The 19,041-nt window shown below is 38.8% G+C and overlaps 1 protein-coding gene across 1 annotated transcript in view; it reads left to right on the top strand.

The window, feature by feature from the left end:
• The window catches only part of taf3 (TAF3 RNA polymerase II, TATA box binding protein (TBP)-associated facto), a 107,666-nt gene extending 91,927 nt beyond the window's left edge, over positions 1-15,739 (top strand). The window contains exons 5-7 of the mRNA XM_048609998.1: positions 7,665-7,929; positions 13,184-13,290; positions 15,171-15,739. Coding sequence (XP_048465955.1) covers positions 7,665-7,929; positions 13,184-13,290; positions 15,171-15,285 — 487 coding nt within the window. The 3' untranslated portion in view covers positions 15,286-15,739. The remainder of the gene's footprint in view (positions 1-7,664; positions 7,930-13,183; positions 13,291-15,170) is intronic.
• The last annotated feature ends 3,302 nt before the right edge of the window (positions 15,740-19,041 follow it).

Below are 19,041 nucleotides of genomic sequence, written 5' to 3'. Positions count from 1 at the left end.
AGACCCTTCGGAAAATTTTTCTGAAGAAGGGTCTAGGCCCGGAGCGTCAGCCTTCCTGCACCTCTAATGCTGCTTGGCCTGCTGTGTTCATCCAGCTCTACACCTTGTTGTCTCAGATTCCCCAGCATCTGCAGTTCCTACTGTCTCAGATTCCTATTCCATCTGTCTGAGCTAATGTTCAGAAATTATTGTTGAGTGAAGAAGAACATCCAGTTCTTGAGTGAGTTATATTGGTTACATTGTGTATAATTTACTGTCCATCATTGGATTTCTTTTTATTTTGACTCTAAAACATACCTTGTTTATTTTTACTTAAGATTTGCAATTTAGGAATTGTGGCATTGCATACTGTAGGATGATAATTGAGTCAGTGTTAATGATGCTGCAATTCATCACTCAGCTTTAATGATAGATCATTACGCAAATGTGAGTTACATTGTTACCATATGTAAGCTTCATAAAATGGGGCAATGGGAACTGGTCTTGGAAGATTAAAAATTAAAGAGAATGAAAATAAGAATCGAAGAGATGAATTTATACAGGAGAGGAGAAATGGATGCAGAAAAAGCAAGTCTGATAATATCATAGAATGGCTATGGTACTGATGGGGCCATTCAGCCCACAGTGTCTGTGCAACTATGTTAGTCTCACTTTCTTGCCTTTTCCCCACAACCCTACAAATTGTTTCTTTTCTAATAATTATCGAAACCCTTTGAAAAGTCGTGATTGAATCTACCTGCACCAATCCTCTAAGGTCATGTGCTCCAAATCCTAACTATTTGCTGAACAGAGAAGATTTTCATCATGTTGCCTTCGGTTGTTTTGTCATTCATCATAAATTGGTGCCCTCTCTTGGCCCTTTCATGAATGGGAATAGTTACTTTCTGTCTGAATGTTTCTCTGATCTATCCCCATAACTTAAATCTCTCATTCTTGCAAAAGAAAAAGGAAGTAATTCACTTCCTTAAAGTGATATATAGTGGATAGAAGTTAAATTATGTGTGCCAGATTACAAATTAGGGTTTAGACATTTGCCACTCAGCAAGTACAAGCTATTGCTGTAAAGTTCCATCATTTAACATGCTGTAACCATTGCTGTCTTTTTTCTTTTCTCTTCCCATTTTCAATTAATCTTTTTACGTTTTTCAAAAGTTGTACGGTTTCCCAATCCAAGGGAATATTGGGCAACTTGCCAGTTGTACCTTTTAATATTCATGTATTATGGTGAGGAATGGCTCAGAAACTGATCCATCCCTCTGTATCTCTAGAGAAATACCTGATATGTACCTAGCTTCTCCATTGAACCTTCCTGATGTTCTGACTAACTGTAGCCACCAATATAGGAATTGGGGGCTGCAGGCATTTATTCACCCAACTTTTTTTAATCTTTCCAGTTGTGCTGAAGTGCTGTAGTTTTATCCAGCTAAAATGAGGTATTAGTCTGTGAAATAATAAATCTTAATGAATGAGCAACAAACTACAATGATCTTGGTGAATTTTATTTTAATACACTTTGTGCATTTACATCTGCCTTGAGCACACCATCTTAAATTTGGGATCTAGCTTGATAAATCTAAACAGAATGTTATTTTCGTTTTTTTTTAAGGTGAAATAGTAATGGACTTAATGCTATAAGGTTATAAAACCTAACCTCAAGCACTCTTTCCAATACCTGTCAAAATCTGACTGTTGCCATCTAATTCCACCCACATCAATTTTGTTTTTCTCTTTAGTTTCCTGTGTGCCTTTTTCCAAAGTCAGAACATTATGTTATGGAAAGGTCACATTGTTTGCTGCCTTCTTTAATAATTGCTATGTTTAGGTGTAATTTAGCCTTCAAGGTTAGTCAGTCATGGGCATTATGTAGTTTCAGCTACACTGTAAATTGCTGATCACGTTTCATTTTGCAAAATGGCAGTGGTTTGGCAGCAACTTGCATTTATACAGTGCCCTTAACAGCACAAAATGCAAGTTGCATGATGAACATATTATGACAATCGTTTTGCTCAACTGCAGCAGATTGCAACAAGATTTACAAGCACAAAAATGTGCACCAAGTGCAAGGGAGCTGAAGCTAAACATGTGATGTGTTTTCTTTCACCATAACGTTATATTTTAGCAGGTTTGGTTGATGCAAGCAAGTTTTTCTTGGCACCTAGAGGTAGAAGAAATTGTTAACTTTTCAACTTGTACAAGCAATATTTAGTATGTGGATGGAAATTATTTGAATTGCTATATGCAAAACAAATATAGTTTCTTAAAATCCTTTGCTTAATTACATTAAATAGTTTTTGATAGTACTTAAGTGGTGCTTGACATGACCTTTCATACAGATATCTCCCTGGAGACATTCTTGTGCCTGGTGCAGATAGTTTGCCAATGTGTGGCGCAGAGAATAAAATTTAACAGTATTGTGCAAGAAAATGAATGTCACACCGCAGAATTTCTTCTGAAAATATTGCATTGAGAAGGAATTGTGAAAACTTGTAATTAGCTTATTCTTAATCAAAAAAAATTCATTATCTTTCATTCCTTCCACTTAGATTCTTGATTGTGTATGATTGACCTTGAAAGGTTTCTCATTTTTAATGTTAAATATCTATTCTTAAACTGCACATTGGGACTGCTTTACCTAATCACTCAAGTACCTCCTGCAAACTAAAATAGTACGATAGATTTTATCTAATACACATACACACTACCTTTCAAGTCCGTCAGTCATCATTTGCCTTACCGTGTAGGCTTTGTTAAAAATCAGAAAATAAAATACGGTCTAAAATTATTAACTTCTACTTAAGGACTGAGTTAGTTGGCTCAATCTAGAGTGCAGTGCAGAATAATGTCAAAAATTCATGCATCATCTAAGGTTGATCTTGTGGGGCCTGCCTTCTCACCTAGTCCAATAATGATACCATAATATTGTAATACTCACCCATTAATACAACATTTAAATTAGCTCGTGACACTACACAGCTTTTCCTGATGTCCCATTCTACCCCATTTCTTGCTATCTATTAAGATGTGCAGGTGCCAGTGTTGGACTGGGGTGGACAAGGTCAGAAGTTACATGACACCAAGTTATAGTCCAACAGGTTTACTTGAAATCACAAGCTTTCGGAATTACTGTCCCTTTGTCAAGCGATGACAAAGTTGGATTATAACCTAGTGTCATGTGACTTCTGATCTTGCCTGTTAAGAGGCATGGAACCAAGTCTGGTAGCTACAGTTGAGATACAGACTGTATGTAATCTAATTGAACAATAAAAATTTGCAAATGGCTGAAAGGCATCCTTCAGTATTTTTGGTCCTATCCAATCTACTGTTTTCTTACTTGATCTTTGGCTTTGTTAGTTTGTAACTTTACGTTTCTGTTTATTAATTTTCTTTCATATTTGAAGTTAGCACATTTTCACTGCTTTAGAGACATAGTCATAGAAGTCTACAGCACAGAAAAGGGCCCTTCACTCCATCAAGTCTGTGCCAGTCAAAAATAGAACCTAACTATTCTAATCCCATTTTTCAGCAGTTGTCCCATAGCCTTGTATGTTTTGGCATCACAAGTGTACATGTAAATACAGGTTTTCTTCTGTCACAGTAACAGTAGTCACTGCAACTCGAGTTATGGGAAGCATTTGTGGGTATTTCAAAATTTTGCAGAGGTCTTTTCTATCACTTTCCTTATTTTGACTATCCTTTGGATAAGAGAACATTTTTTTTTAAAAAATCAAGGATCATCATTGGGGGTTTTTTACAGACCCCCTAATAGTTGCAGAGAAGTGGAGGAGCAAATTGGGAGGCAGATACTGGAAAGGTGCAGAAGTCTCAGGGTTATCGGCATGGGTGACTTCAACTTTCCAAATATTGATTGGAAACATTTTAGTTGTAATTGTTTAGATGGAGCAGATTTTGTCCAGTGCGTTCAGGAAGGATTCCTGATACAGTATGTAGATAGACCAACATGAGGAGAGGCCACTTTGGATTTGGTGCTTGGCAATAAACCGGGCCAAGTGTTAGACCTGTTGGTGGGAGAACATTTTGGCGGTAGCGATCATTACTCTGTTACTTTTACAATAGTCATGGGAAAGGATAGGTTCAGACAGCAGGGTAAGATTTATAATTGGGGGAAGGGTAATTACAATTCTGTTAGGCAAGAACTGGGTAACACAAAATGGGAACAGATGCTATCAGGGAAGAGCACTATTGAAATGTGGAGATTGTTTAAGGAATGCATACTGCGTGCGCTCAATATGTTTGTCCCTAGCAGGCAGGGAATATGCGGTCGAGTGAGGGAGCCTTGATTCTCACGAGGTCGAATGACTGGTTGAAAGGAAGAAGGATGCTTATGTAAGGTTTAGGAAATAAGAAACAGTAAAGGCTCTAGAGGGATACAAGTTATCCAGGAAAGAGCTGAAGAAAGGGCTTAGGAGAGCTATAAGGGGGCATGAGAAAACCTTGGCAGAAAGGAACTTGGAAAACTCCAAGACTTTTTACACGTACGTGAGGAATAAGAGAATGACCAGAGAAAGGGTAGGGCCGATCAAGGATTGTAAAGGGAATTTGTGCCCAGAGCCTGAAGAGATAGGAGAGGTCCTCAATGAATACTTTTCTTCGGTATTCATAACTGAGAGGGACCTCGTTGTAGAGGAGGACAGTATGAAACAAGTTGGTAGGCTAGAGGAGTTCGATGTTAGTAAGGAAGATGTACTAGGAATTTTGAGGAACTTGAAGATAGACAAGTCCCCTGGGCCTGATGGGATTTATCCAAGGATTCTATGGGAAGCGAGGGAAGAGTTAGCAGGGCCTTTGGCAATGATCTTTTCGTCCTCACTGTCCATGGGTATAGTGCCGGAAGATTGGAGAAAGGCAAACGTCATTCCCTTGTTCAAAAAAGGGAATAGGGATAACCCCGGAAATTACAGGCCAGTTAGTCTTACGTCAGTGATGGGCAAATTATTGGAAAGGAGTCTGAGAGATGGGATTTATGATCACTTGGAAAGGCACAGTTTGATTCGTGATAGTCAGCATGGATTTGTATGGGGTAGATCATGCCTCACAAACCTTATTGAATTCTTTGAAGAGGTGACCAAACACGTGGATGAAGGTGGAGCAGTGGATGTGGTGTACATGGATTTAAGTAAGGCGTTTGCTAAGGTTCCCCATGGTAGGCTCATGCAGAAGGTAAGTAGGCATGGGATAGGCGGAAATGTGGCAGATTGGATTCAGAATTGGCTGACCCTTAGAAGACAAAGGATGGTAATGGACGGAAAATATTCAACATGGTGCTTAGTTACGAGTGGTGTACCACAAGGATCTGTTCTGGGTCCTCTTCTATTTGTGATTGTTTGGATGAAGGAGTGGAAGGGTGGATTTAGTAAGTTTGCGGACGATACGAAGGTGGGTCAAGTTGTGGGTAGTGCAGAAGGCTGTTCTAGGTTACAAAGGGACATTGATAGGATGCAGAGCCGGGCTGAGAAGTGGCAGATGGAGTTTAACCCTGAAAAGTGTGAGGTGATTCATTTTGGAAGGACAAACTTGAAAGCAGACTACAGGGTTAACAGAAAGATTCTTGGCAGTGTGGAGGAGCAGAGGGATCTTGGGGTTCATGTCCACAGTTCCCTGAAAGCTGCCACCCAGATGGATAGAGTTGTTAAGAAGGCGTATGGTGTGTTAACTTTCATTAATAGAGGGATTGAGTTCAAGATCCGTGAAGTTGTGCTCCAGCTATACAAAAGCTCCTGGAGTATTGTGTCCAGGTCTGGTCGCCTCATTACGGGAAAGATGTGGAAGCGTTGGAAAAGGTGCAGAGGAGATTTATCAGGATGTTGCCTGGAATGAAGGGAAGGTCTTAAGAGGAAAGGTTGAGAGAGCTAGGGCTTTTCTCTTTAGAACGACGAAGGATGAGAGGTGACTTGATACAGGTGGACAAAATGATCAGAGGTATAGATAGAATGGACAGCCAGAGACTTTTTCCTAGGGTGGAGGTAGCTATTAACGAGGGGACATAGTTTAAAGTGAGTGGAGGTAGATATAGGGGAGATGTCAGAGGTAGGCTCTTTACTCGGAGAGTGGTCGGGGCATGGAATGCATTGCCGGAGAGGGTAGTGGAGTCGGCCTCATTGGGGACATTTAAGCGGCAATTAGATAGGCATATAGATGATGGCATAAGGTAGGGGTGGAGGTTAGATACACCTTAGGTTTAGGGTAAAAGTTCGGCACAATATCGTGGTCCAAAGGGCCTGTACTGTGCTGTACTGTTCTATGTTCTAACATTGGATGAAAACAAGATCTAATTGTTTTGATTTGGGCTGTATGACCCAATTAATTTTTGAGTCAGAAACCACCTCCAAGCATAGTCATACCCACAAACTTGTGTGTCTAAGACAGTGAATGTGTCCATGACAATGGAAGGATTGCGAATCTGATATGGTCCCATGGAAAATAATGAAGATTGATCCAGTATTAATGGAATTTAACCCTAATGCAATTCAGGACATTAGAATTTTAAATACTGGAGTACTTTATACAAATAATTCTTTCAAAAAATATGTATTCAACACGGTGTAAAATATGCAAATTTGGTTAGGTTAGTTTTAGCTTTAAACATAGCTTTTAATATGAAGTGCAAAAACAAATTTTTAATTATATTCCTCATCATTTTCAAAAGAATGATGAATGTTTGCATAATAAATATTCTGGTAGACTGAAGAGAAATACAGGTTTCCTGGGTTGGACTGTTTAAAGTTTGGCCTTTTCATCATTCTTGTTTACATCTATTCTAAGTATACTTTTCTTTTAAATTTAACTTATTCCTGGTTGCTAACTTATAAAGAATCCAAGAAGTTATCTGTAATGAGCATTAATAATAGCAATATTATTCTCGTTATATAAGTATTCAACTTAAATTTCCTTCTGCCATCTCCCCTGTTCTTCCTCCTGTCCTAAAGATTCATGATTGGATGCACTGTGGACATTCCTCCTAGTATCTCCCATATTTGGGTTTTAATGAATGAACACTTCCTTTTCCAGAAAATTATAAGGAGGGTGGTAAGGGTTGTGGAATGAGGAAAGTACTACCTGAAACTAATGCTGTGTAGACACCAACAATTTCCAACAATTGACGTAGGGCAGCAGTTTGATGAAAAAACCAACTATATTTTTCTTGCCATCCTTGGCCAAAGTGTAATTCTGTCTAGTTATGTTTCCACTGCTGCCTCTGATATTAGCTGGTTCAACACAAAACCAGTACTGAACTCAGAGCTGAGGAAGGGTCACCGGACCTGAAACGTTAACTCTATTTTCTCCTCCATAGATGTTGCCAGACCTGCTGAGCTTTTCCAGCAACTTTGTTTTTGTTCCTGAACTCAGAGCTCTTCTGGTTTGTGTGGTTCAGTGCTACATCACATGGTACATTCAAGGAGGTAATTGAAAGTATTTTCACAGGACCACTCGACACTACAGCCTGGTCCAAACTAAATAACTTTCTCTACATGGTTTATTTTAGTGACATGAAAATGAATTTTAGCAATTTAGTTGATTCTCTTTTCCAAGTATGAGAATGAATTAGAAATGTAGCAAACTATCTCCTTATAACTAATTCACCACAATAATAAGCATTTGGTAGCTGTGATGCATTAACTTGTTTTGTTTTTTATTGGTTCTTTCAGTGTCATCAGCAAGGTAGTCCCAGTCACAGATGCAAAACCATCACCTCCTGCGGGTCTCCCAAAAACTCCACCACCACCATCTCCAGCACCGACTCCAATTCATATAGCCCCACCGGTTACACCAGCTTCTCTTCCTGTACCTGTAGCAGTTCCATCACCGGCTCCTACTCTTCCTGTTATGTCTCCTGCAGTTTCAGGCTCTGGAGCAGGAGTCTCGAAGACACCAGTCAGAAGTGTAGTTACAGAGACTGTCAGTACTTACGTGGTGAGTAGTACTTCAGGAATTGAATTCACATTTTTCAAAGTATCGAGCTTTTATAAGTATTCTCAATCTTAAATTATCAAAGCAAAGAAGGAATTACAGACAAAGCAACTTATTGCATTGGAACTACGTTTTCTTTTCAGACTGTATAGATCAATATTGTCCTTGTTCTGCAACATTATGTTAACTTTAGAGCTCCTTGAAGAAAAAGATTGCATTAAAAGCTTATTTTCACTTCTCATCTTCTCACATCCTATGCTGTGGTACAATTCTGCGGGGCTACTTAATACGTTGTCATTTCTCGTGTGACTGTAGCAGACTGTTTACTATGGAAAGCACTGCAACTGAGCTCCATCCTGTGCTCACATCAGGTGTGCACGAACACGTGTTTCACCATTAAAACTCTGTTTCAATCCAAAGCAGGAATCGTGGAAAGTCTGAAGCTAGCTGAAGCACCTGTACCTTTGCCCCTGCTGAAATCAATAGAGCATAACAGTCTGGGCATCAGACTAGCCTGAATGATTTGGTTTCATGCTGAGCAATTAAGTAATCAACTAAGCCTTGAGAAGAGATTTGCTATTTATTTAAATAAGTGACCTATGGCTTTACTTAGAAAATCTGGAAAAATTCAGAAGGTTTTCTTGTTCTGCCAGCAAATCAAACTGTATTAAATATTGTCATCTCATAAAAAGAAGTTGTTCAGTCTTTAGTCCTCATTGCAATCTTAAATTTTTCATCCATGAATAATGTATCCACATAGTTACATAATTAGTCTTCTAAAATAATACGATCTCAGTTAAAATTAAGTATAATATACTGAGACTGAAATAAATTTAACCAACTTTTACTATAACTACAAACAACATTTCGCACAAACAAATAAAAAACCTCTTGTATAAAAACGTTCAAAAGCACTTCACAGACTTTTTGTACATCCAGGAATGAAGGGAGAAGATTTCAGGAGCGTTTGAAGGAGGAGAAAGTAGTAATTGGCAGAAAGTCTTAGATTGAATGTTCTAGAATATATACCAAGAAAGGAAAACGAGGAAAGGGAAATAGAAAGAAGGATGGATGCAGAAACATATGGCTGAATGATTTCGCTGAGGCAAGAAAGAGAAAAGGCGTCAATGGTTTGAATGATGAATATAAGACGTTTGAAACTGGAATGTAGCCATTGAAGATGGACAAGCACAAGTACATTAGGGAGTGGGAGTTAGCGTAAGAGGAAAGGCAGTAAATGAGTAAGTTAATGAGATCAGCCCATTTTCACCCCATGCATCATTTTGCATTGTTGAATACCTCAATTGATTGTATAGAGAATTAATATGTTAACTCATGGGTTTGTTTTCCACAGTAAATTTTGTTGTCTTGCACCAGAGAGTCTATCATTGTGAATGTAGAACCAGAGAAGGAAATGGTTACACCTCCTACACTGTTCACCTGCCTCTCATATTAAATCTGCTAAGTAAGCTTGTTCTGTGCTTTGATTGTGCGATGTAAGAACCACAAGGATATGCACTTCTCAGCAAAGTATAAACGGTGCCTGTGCATTTGTACTTTATCTTTTATATAGATGTTTCCTGCTTCTCAAAGTACTTACGTTAGTGGTGGGTGTAATGTATGAGACAACGTGATATGCACCATGGTTTACAGCTGGTTAGTAATGAAATAACAAACTCAAAAGACCAATTTCAAGAACTGTGTCCACTTAACCACAGTTTTCTTTTTTGAAACCTTATTTTCTCTGTAAAATAAGTTCTGAAGTTATTATACCAAGCATTAAACTTTGTGACACGCGTAGCATAATCTTCACATTCAGTTAGCCTGTAAAAGCATGTCTCTGACCACCTTTAGCAGCCATGTGGACTTGGGGAGTGTGTAAACAGTGGCATGGCGGACTAGCAAAGAAAATGCCACAATAAAGCACTGAAATGTAAATACCTATGATGCTGCTTGGCCTGCTGTGTTCATCCAGCCCTGCACCTTGTTGTCTCGAAATGTAAATACCGTTGTTCTCGGATCATATCTCAGTATTTCAAGAAGTGAGCCATACTGGAGTTACTCTCTCATCTGGTGCATGCAAGCACTCTGCTGCATTACATTAAATTATTTTGTATTGGTCATTGTTCAACAGTTTAGAAAAAAACATAAAATGTGTTAAACACTAGCTTTTTCCAACAAGCAGGCAGTGACCAGTAGGGTACTGCAGGGATCAGTACTTGGACCTCAGCTGTTCACATTATATAATTAATGGTTTAGCTGAGGGAACTACATGTAATATCTCCAAGTTTTCAGATGGCACAAAACTGGATGGGAAAGTGATCCATGAGGAGGATGCAAACATGCTTCAGTATGATTTGGACAGGTTGAATGAGTGGGCATATACATAGCAGATGCAGTATAATATGGATAAACATGAGGTTATTCTCCTTAGTAGCAAATACAGGGAGGCTGTTTATTATCTGAATGGCGATAGATTGGGAAAAGGAGAGATACAGCACGACCTGGGTGTTCCTGTACACTAATCACTGAAGGTAAGCATACAGGTGCGTCAGGCAGTGAAGAAAGCAATTGGTATATTGACCATCATAGTGAGTGGATATTTGAGTACAGAGATGTTTTGCTACAGTTGTACAGGGCCTTGGTGAAACTACAGCTCACATATTGCGTGCAGTTTCAGCCACCTTATCTGAGGAAGGATGTTCTGGCTATCGAGGAAGAGCAACAAAAATTTAGCAGACTAACTCCTGTGATGATGAAACTGACATATGAAGACAGACTGGATCAGTTAGGACTAGATTCACGGGAGTTTAATTGAATTAGGGGAATCTTAAAGAAATCTATAAAATTCTAACATGTCTAGACCGGGTAAATGGAAGAAGGATTTTCCTGATGACCAGGGAGTCAAGAACTAGGGGACACAGCCCATCCTAAATCTTTAGACTATTTGGACTGAAATAAGGAGAAATTTCTTTGCCCAGAGTATGGCGAACCTGTGGAATTCGCTGTCATAGAAAGCAGTTGAGGCCAAAACATTGAATACTTCCACAAATGAGTTAGATGTAGTTCTTAGAGCTAAAGGGATCAGAGGATATGGGAAGAAAGTGGGAACAAGATCATAAGTTGGATGATCAGCCACAGTCACATTGAATGGCAGAGCAGGCTCAAAGGGATGAATGGCTGACTACTGCCGTTGTTTTGTATGCTTCTGTGTAACATAATGAAGATTTTTTTTAACCTGGCAATTCATCAGAATTCAGTCCGTTCCTGCCAGATGAGTACAAGCCATCAGACTAAGTACATGACATTTCACATACCAAATTCACACAAGGCGTTTGGTTAGCGCAAGCCGTCCACTTTCAAGCAACCTGCCTGTTTTGAAAGTGAGTTTGGTTAATTTGAGCATCTAATAAGGAATGTCTAGAACTTGTTGCACTTGGGTTCCCCATGCAGTATTTTAAACAATATCTGTTTGAAGAGGTGGAAACTGGGTCCTGTCAGTTAACATGCACTCATTGGAATAAGAGGTCGATTTTAAATTCTGAGCAGCAATCCTTTTAACCTGAATCAATGTTTTTGAAAGAGGAGGGAGAAAATTAGGTGGTGGAGCCAAATCCAAAGTTAATATGCATGTAAGCTCATTATTTTATATGCCAATTTTTTTCTTCAGGATGTGTTGCATTGTAATTAATTATCTGGTTTTCCAACAGGTAGTATATGTACATTTTAGTAAATTTGTTCCAGTTACAGTTACACACATGGAAGGTGTAGCACTCATAAAAAGTTATGAAAGCACATAGTGATAACTTGAAAAAATGTATTAATGTCACTGTAGCAATTCATTCTCATTGGCTTCAGATAGGACACGAGACATATCAGAAGAACCCATGTTAACAAGAAGCTAGTACACAACCGAACTGAAATTGCAACACTTAGGAAGAATTATAGTAGTTATGTAAGCCAATACGCAGATGTCATACTTTCTTTCAGAGCGGCCAAGGAGACTCGGTATCTTTGTTCCATGAGCTCTGGGTAATAAATTTCTCTCCACTATTTCCATAGCTAGATTTCATCTCTAAGGGATGCTGCACTGCTTGAGTAGATGGGAGGACACTGAAATGCTGCAGTTGTCAGTCAGTTTAATAGCCTAACACTAATTCATTTGGTTGCCTACGTCTCTGCAGTATCAGTGAACTCACATTTAAATTTTGAGCTACATGGCTGAATTCCCTTTGCTTAGCTATTCCCAGCCCACGTTTTTTTGACCTCTTCAGGTGATGGTGCTGAATTACAAAGTCATAGAGTTACACAGCATGGAAACAGACCCTTCAGTCCGAATTGTCCCTGCTGATCAGGTATCCTAAATTGAACTAATCCCATTTGCCTGCATTTGGCCCATATCTCTTTTAAACCTTTCCTATTCAGGTACCCAATCAAATGTCTTTTAAATGTTATAATTGCACTCACCTGTACCACTTCCTCTGGCTGCTTATTCCATACATGCATCAACCTCTGTGTGAAAACATTGTCCCTCAGGCCCATTTTAAATCTTTCCCCCCTCACCTTAAACCCCACCCTGGGAAAAATACCTTGGCTATTCACCTTATCTATGCTCCTCATGATTTTATAAACTTCTATAAGGTCACTCCTCAGCCTCCAGGGAAAAAAATCCTAGCCTATCCAGCCTCTCCTTATAACTCAAACCTTCCAGTCCTGGCAACATCCTTGTAAATTTTTTCTGCACCCTTTCCAGTTTAACAACATCCTTCTTATAACAGAGTGACCAGAATTGTATGCAATATTCTAAAAGTAGCATTACCATTTGTATTTGGACATCACGCTATTCTTATTGACTGTTGTTGACTACATTTCTCAAGTCATCATTCTAGATCCTATCAGATGTACACTTGTACTTTAGTGAACATGCACAGGAAGCTTGGCAATTTTTCTTTACCCTTTGTTCCTCGCACCAGGTTAGGTTAGAAACTATTTATTTCACTATTAAACGGACCAATGTTTTCATGTCCGTGTCAAATTCCCTTACAGAGTACCTGCCAATCCTACAACCTCTCAATCATGTAGTATCTTTTTTTTTGAAACACTGTGAAACTGGGATCAAAGATCGTGTTTATTATATGCAGTATGTGAATGGCAAATTTGATACCAAATATAGTACAGTGAGCAAATTTATCAATTTAATTGTTAAACAGTTATCTCAAAACAGTGTTGTCTTTGCTTCTTCCCTGCTCCCTGACAGATCCGAGATGAATGGGGAAATCAAATTTGGATCTGTCCTGGCTGCAACAAGCCAGATGATGGCAGCCCAATGATTGGGTGTGATGACTGTGATGACTGGTATCATTGGTAAGAAATCTTTTGCCTTGAATATCTGTGAAATGGTTGAAATAATTAACAGTGACCGTAAACCCACTGTGCTGTATTGAAGAGAACACAAGCGGCACAAGAGAGCATGTGTTTATGCTGAATAATTACGGTAAATCTTATAGTCAAAAATGAGACATGTCAAAGTTAAACAACAGCCCTCCTTATGTTTGTTTTCAGAGCATTTTTAAAATGTGGCAATAGCTGACCAATTACATCAGAATAATAATGTACTGTGCCCTTAATTTGTTTGGGCAGCAGTTTGTGATTACAGTCAGCACTTTGCAACATGTTTTGGGGAAGGCAACTGTTTCTCCACCTGAGAAAAGCACAGGTGTGGAGATGGAAAGAAACTTGAAGCCAAGTTGGCACAAGAGCACTATTATTGTGAACCTTCTGGTGGTCACCTCCAGAGGAGACCCGTACCCAGATCCAAGGAAATATTGCCTGCTCTCTCCACCAGTAGACTTGGAGGAAGCATGATTTGAATTAAAAGGTGGGAAAGAATTACGCCAAAGTAAAAACATCCCAAAGAAATGATTCAATACATGAAGCCAGCTTCAAAATGCTCACAAAATATTACAGTGGTTGCAAGTTGTATTAATGATCTTCTGATAAGCCCCAGTCTACCTTTGACAACATTTTTTGTAAATCTCTTAAAATATGGTTTCACTTTATTTCTCTGCATTACTTTTATCGTCATTTATAAATATACCTTTTGACTTTCCCAAGTGAAGGTTTTTCTTCGTGACTTTTAGAATATATTAATATTTGACCTTACTGAAGCCCACTTTCAGGAAGGCAAATAACATCATGTGATTAAGTTTGAGCTCAAGCAAAACCATAATCCAACACTTGATGTTAAAGGCACCAAAGGCTTGATCTACCTCCAGGATTAGTTTCACATTACTCGCTTGTGTGATGCCTCAGGTGTTCAGCCATTTAAATGCAACATATTTTAAGGTTTTACAGCTGCTACAAATTTCATCAATTTACTTTCAATTTGTTGAACCATAATTTCCTAGGAAGTAAAAGTAAAGGTAAGGCAAATGACACACACTGTTATTTATAGGCTTATGTTACAGCAACTTCAGGCAAATGGATCTATGGTTAAATGTGAACCTGCCAATGTTACTCTTACTATTGCATGGTTCTATAGTTAGCTTTGAAAATTGGCATCTTGACCTAGCATCTCTTTTTCTTGTTTTGTTGGCCCATGTATGCTCAATAAAGTCACTACAGCAAGTTAAGTCTTAGCATCACCCTTCCGTCAGTTAAATGTTAATGATTTATAGTCAACTCGTCTGATACTGAAAAATAAGTATTGCAAGTGTTTCGGGGTTTAAAATCTTTTAAAATGTCAAATGTAAAATTTTAGTTTTTTTTTATCCCTCTTTCAGTCCACTAATTTGCCTTTTTTTTTCTTTTACTAATTTGGCACTGGATTCAACTTTTATTAATTCACCCTACTTTGCATGCCTTTCACAGTTTATTTCACTGTCATTAAATCTGTTTAGCTGAGGATGATATTCCGCGATTGATCTATTCACATGTCTCAGATCTTCCCTTGCTGTGCCATTTTTAGCTTGTGCTTCTAGCAATTTTGCAACAAATATTTTTGAATGGAAGGGTGTAGTTGTTATCTTCCCAACAGAAGATAATTTTCAATGCTCTACCACAGCAAACTCTGGCTCATACTTTAAGAGCATTGCAATGATCAACAGTGAAGTTAATTTCTGCTGTGTTCTTCAATGTGCCTGACATTTATGTTTGTTGATCGGCTGGTGCATTTTTTTAAAAAAATGAAGAGCGTGAATTTCTTGAAACCTTAGCTTACCGGATATTTATTTTATCTTTATCAGGCCTTGTGTTGGGATTTCTGCTGCACCACCAGATGAAGTCCAATGGTTCTGCCCGAAGTGCATCAATAAGAAGAAGGAGAAGAAACACAAGAGAAAGAAATCTCGAGCACATTAAGAGGCTTTTCGAACTATGTTCCTCTTTTTTTATATAGATTTCTCCTTTTTATTTTCAGTTTTTGAATGGGCCGCAATGGTAGTGAACTATATAAAAACAAAAAAAAAATCCAATGCAGTGTGAGACTTGATTTACTATCTTTATACAATGCAGAAAATGTAAAATTGCTTATAGATCCCACCTATTTCCAAGAAAAGGCTAGAGAATTAAACCCATTGTTAGCCATTTTGTGTAATTAATTGTATACTTTTAAAATGAAAGTTTGTATTATATATCACAATCATTTTTTGCATTCTATATGGACTTGTCATCCTATAGTTAAGCTTGTAATATATTTTATCTTCTCTGCTTAGAACTCTCATTGCTTTAATGAACAGTGGCATGGTGATTGTAACCAAAATAATGGATTGGTACAGTTTATTAAGAGAATAAATTACATTTTTTTTTAAAAATGGGTGCTGCTTTGGCCATAATATGTTTGTGCTGATTATTAAGGAATATGATGGTTTGTGACAGGCCTTCAACTATTCATATTATATGTGGAAATATTTCTGTCAAAGCTGAAGGACTTCATTTGAAGTACACCAGGATCTTCCAAGAGAAAAGTAATCAAATAAGTAACTGTAAAATTTAAAGTGAAAAACATTCTTCATAAGTCATGGGGTTTGTAAAGTACAAGAGGAAGGATTTGATGTTGGGATGGGGTTTGTAAAGTACAAGAGGAAGGATTTGATGTTGGGATGGGGTTTATAAAGTACAAGAGGAATAAATTGATGTTGAACTTCTTAGACCTCAGCTGGAGTATTGTGTACAGTTCCGGGCATCGTTATAGGTTCTTGAATGTGCTGATTCCATTAACATGCATTCAATTCTATGCTAAAGACATCTACGTTGGCTCTGCTGTATTCATCAGACAAAGGACAGCCATATGCCCACAGCTCTTCTTTATGGTGAACTGACCACTGTGCCACAACCAAAGGGTCTGTTTCTGTGCTGTATTACTCTATAACCTACTGGATGTCCATATCTCTGCTCTAAGGACATTGGCCAATGAGTTATAAGATGGCAGATTTTGAATTGAACAACGCAAAGCTAGTTACCATTATTCATGACCTTTGTAACCTGATTGAGGAGGCATTGGATGTGGAGAGGTGAAAAGGAAAGCTCAGCTGGCTGAAAGAAAGGCCCAGAGAAAACAAGGCAACAAACCCTGCACCTCCCCATTCCCTCTGTTTTCATCTGCAAAAAATGCAGCAGATAACAGCCCTAACAGCATGTGTTCCTGAACCTTGTCAAGCAATGTTTCATATAGTGTTGCCTCCTAGGTACAAACCAAAATGTCACCAAAACAGAAGGGGGGAGGTGATGGCATTGTGGTATTAATGCTGGACTGTTAATCAACCCGTGCTCGAATCCTGCCAACGCTCGTGGTGGAATTTGAATTCAATAAATGTTTGGAATTAAGAATCTAATGATGACCATAAATCCATTGCCGATTGTCAGGAAAACCCCATCTGGTTCACTAATGTTCTTCAGGGAAGGAAACTGCCATCCTTACCTGGTCTGGCCTACGTATGACTCCAGACCCACAGCAATGTGGTTGACTCTTAACTGCCCTCTGCAATTAGGGATGGGCAATAAATGCTGCCTGGTCAGCGATGCCCTCATCCTGTGAATGAATAAAGAAAGCCGCTGGAGAAGAAGTTCAACAACAGCAACTTGTATTTGTTAAACCATTAATGTAATATACTGTTCTAAGATTTTTCACAAGAGTGTTATTCATGAAAAAAAATTGATTTCAAGCTCGCATGAAATTATATTATAGCAGATGACCAAAAGCTTGGTCAAAGTGAGGTGGATTTGAAACAGCATCATAAAGGAGGAGAAATAACTAGAGATCCAGAGAAGTGAATGGAGGGAATTCGAGAACAGCAGCTGAAAGTGCAGCTGCCAACGGTGAAATGATGAAAATTTGAGATGCGCAAGAGGCCAGAATCAAAGGAGCCTGGACACCCCAGAAGGTTGTGGGCTGGATAAGGTTTCACAGCTAGGGAGAAATGAGACCAAACTTTAAAACCAGACTGGGAATTTTAAGAACAAGCATTGCTTGAACATGAACCAGTGTAGGCTAGCAAGCACAGTAGTGATGGTTAAGTGGAATCTAGCGTAAGGAAGGACAAAGTTTTCAACAAGCTCAAGTTTACAGAGGGCTCCAGATGTGAGACCAGCCAGAAGTGTATTGGTGTTATCAAATTCCTTGTCCTTTTTTTTGTGTGTGTGCTGCAATGGCTAATTTTGGATGAACTGTGCTGAAAAAAGAACAAAAAGGCAGAAAGTCCAAGCTCTAAACTTTATTCCGGTTGAGGCTGGTTATTGGCAACTTTTAGGCTGATTCATTTGGAAGCATTGCACCCAGTTTTGTGAAGATAATTAACTAGCATTGCTTCAGTTGCAGATTTCCATGAAGTATGCAGTAGTGGGAGCAGATAATTGTATGTACATGAAATGTAAAAAGAAGGCTGTTGAAAGGGCAAGGATTCAGAGAGCACTTAACAGCCTTTTCTAAGGCTGTATATGGAAGTTGTTTTAAAAAGTGACAATGAAGAAAATGCAAGTAAGGTGCATGAAAAGTGCATCTGTTCTGAACAAGATCCAAGACATAGTTGAATCGTTAAAGATTCTAGTCCCAATCTGAGCTGTTTTAAATCACTTTTACTATCGCTGGTTTCCTAGCAACGCTTGACACCCATTTCATTTGGGGCTGTTTTAACATTAATTTGCACGTCTGCTCAGCAGTAAATGGCATGAAGACTCATCAGATCCTGCAATGAACAATTAAATGAAGCAGCTGCTGATTTGAGTTTGGAACTTCCATTACCATGGCCACTCAACATCTAAAAACTGCAGTGGCTGAAAATGGGCAGACCTCCAATAAGGCAACACTGTCTCCCAAATTCTGCTGTGGACCACCCAGGTTGTACTGCTTCAACACTCCGCTAGCATCAAAACAAAATGTCTAAGCTACCATCTTAACATCAGCATCAACAAGAACAGCCAGTGTTTATATAGCGCCTTTAATGTAGCAAAACATTCCAAGGCAAATTGACTAAAAATAACATGGAGCCAAAAAAAAAGGAAACGCTTGAGAACAGCCATTAAAAGATTAGTAGAAGGAATGGGTTTTTTAAAAGACTGTAAGAGAAGAACTGGGACGTGGAAAAACCAGGGAGAAAATTTCGGATCTCGGCATCAAGGTTGCTGAAAGCACAACCACCAACTGGACAAAGGAATTAGACTGTGTACAAAAGACCACAGTTGGTGGAATTCATGTTTTCAGCAGGTTGTTGTGCTAGAGAATTTTACGAGGGCAAGAAACAAAGAATGGATTTAAACAGTGACAGGAATCATTTTAAGTAAATGTTTGGGGACCAGGGATCCTTGTAGGTCAGGAGCTTAGGGTAGACAGATGAGGGATGGACATATTGTATGTAGTCACCATTGTTTTACTAGATCATTGGGTTGCTCTCTCAGAGGGAGATGACCAGTGATGGTTTAACCTGACAGTCACCATACCTCAGGCAAAGGGAGAGGTTGAGAAGGAAAAGAAATCCCACAGCAACATCAGTCCGTGCAGGAATTGAACCCATAGAATTGGTATGAGTCTGTGCTGCAAACCAGCCATCCAAGCTAACTGACCCCCTCGGAGAGTAGATGGGCAACAGAAGTTTGAATGAGATGAGGTTTCTAGTGAGTGGA

The sequence above is a fragment of the Rhincodon typus genome, chromosome 22 (assembly GCF_021869965.1).
Source record: "Rhincodon typus isolate 14 chromosome 22, sRhiTyp1.1, whole genome shotgun sequence".
NCBI classification, from domain to species: Eukaryota; Metazoa; Chordata; class Chondrichthyes; order Orectolobiformes; family Rhincodontidae; genus Rhincodon; species Rhincodon typus.
The sequence above is the reverse complement of the archived record's forward strand: the minus strand, read 5'-3'. Positions and strand labels throughout refer to the sequence as shown.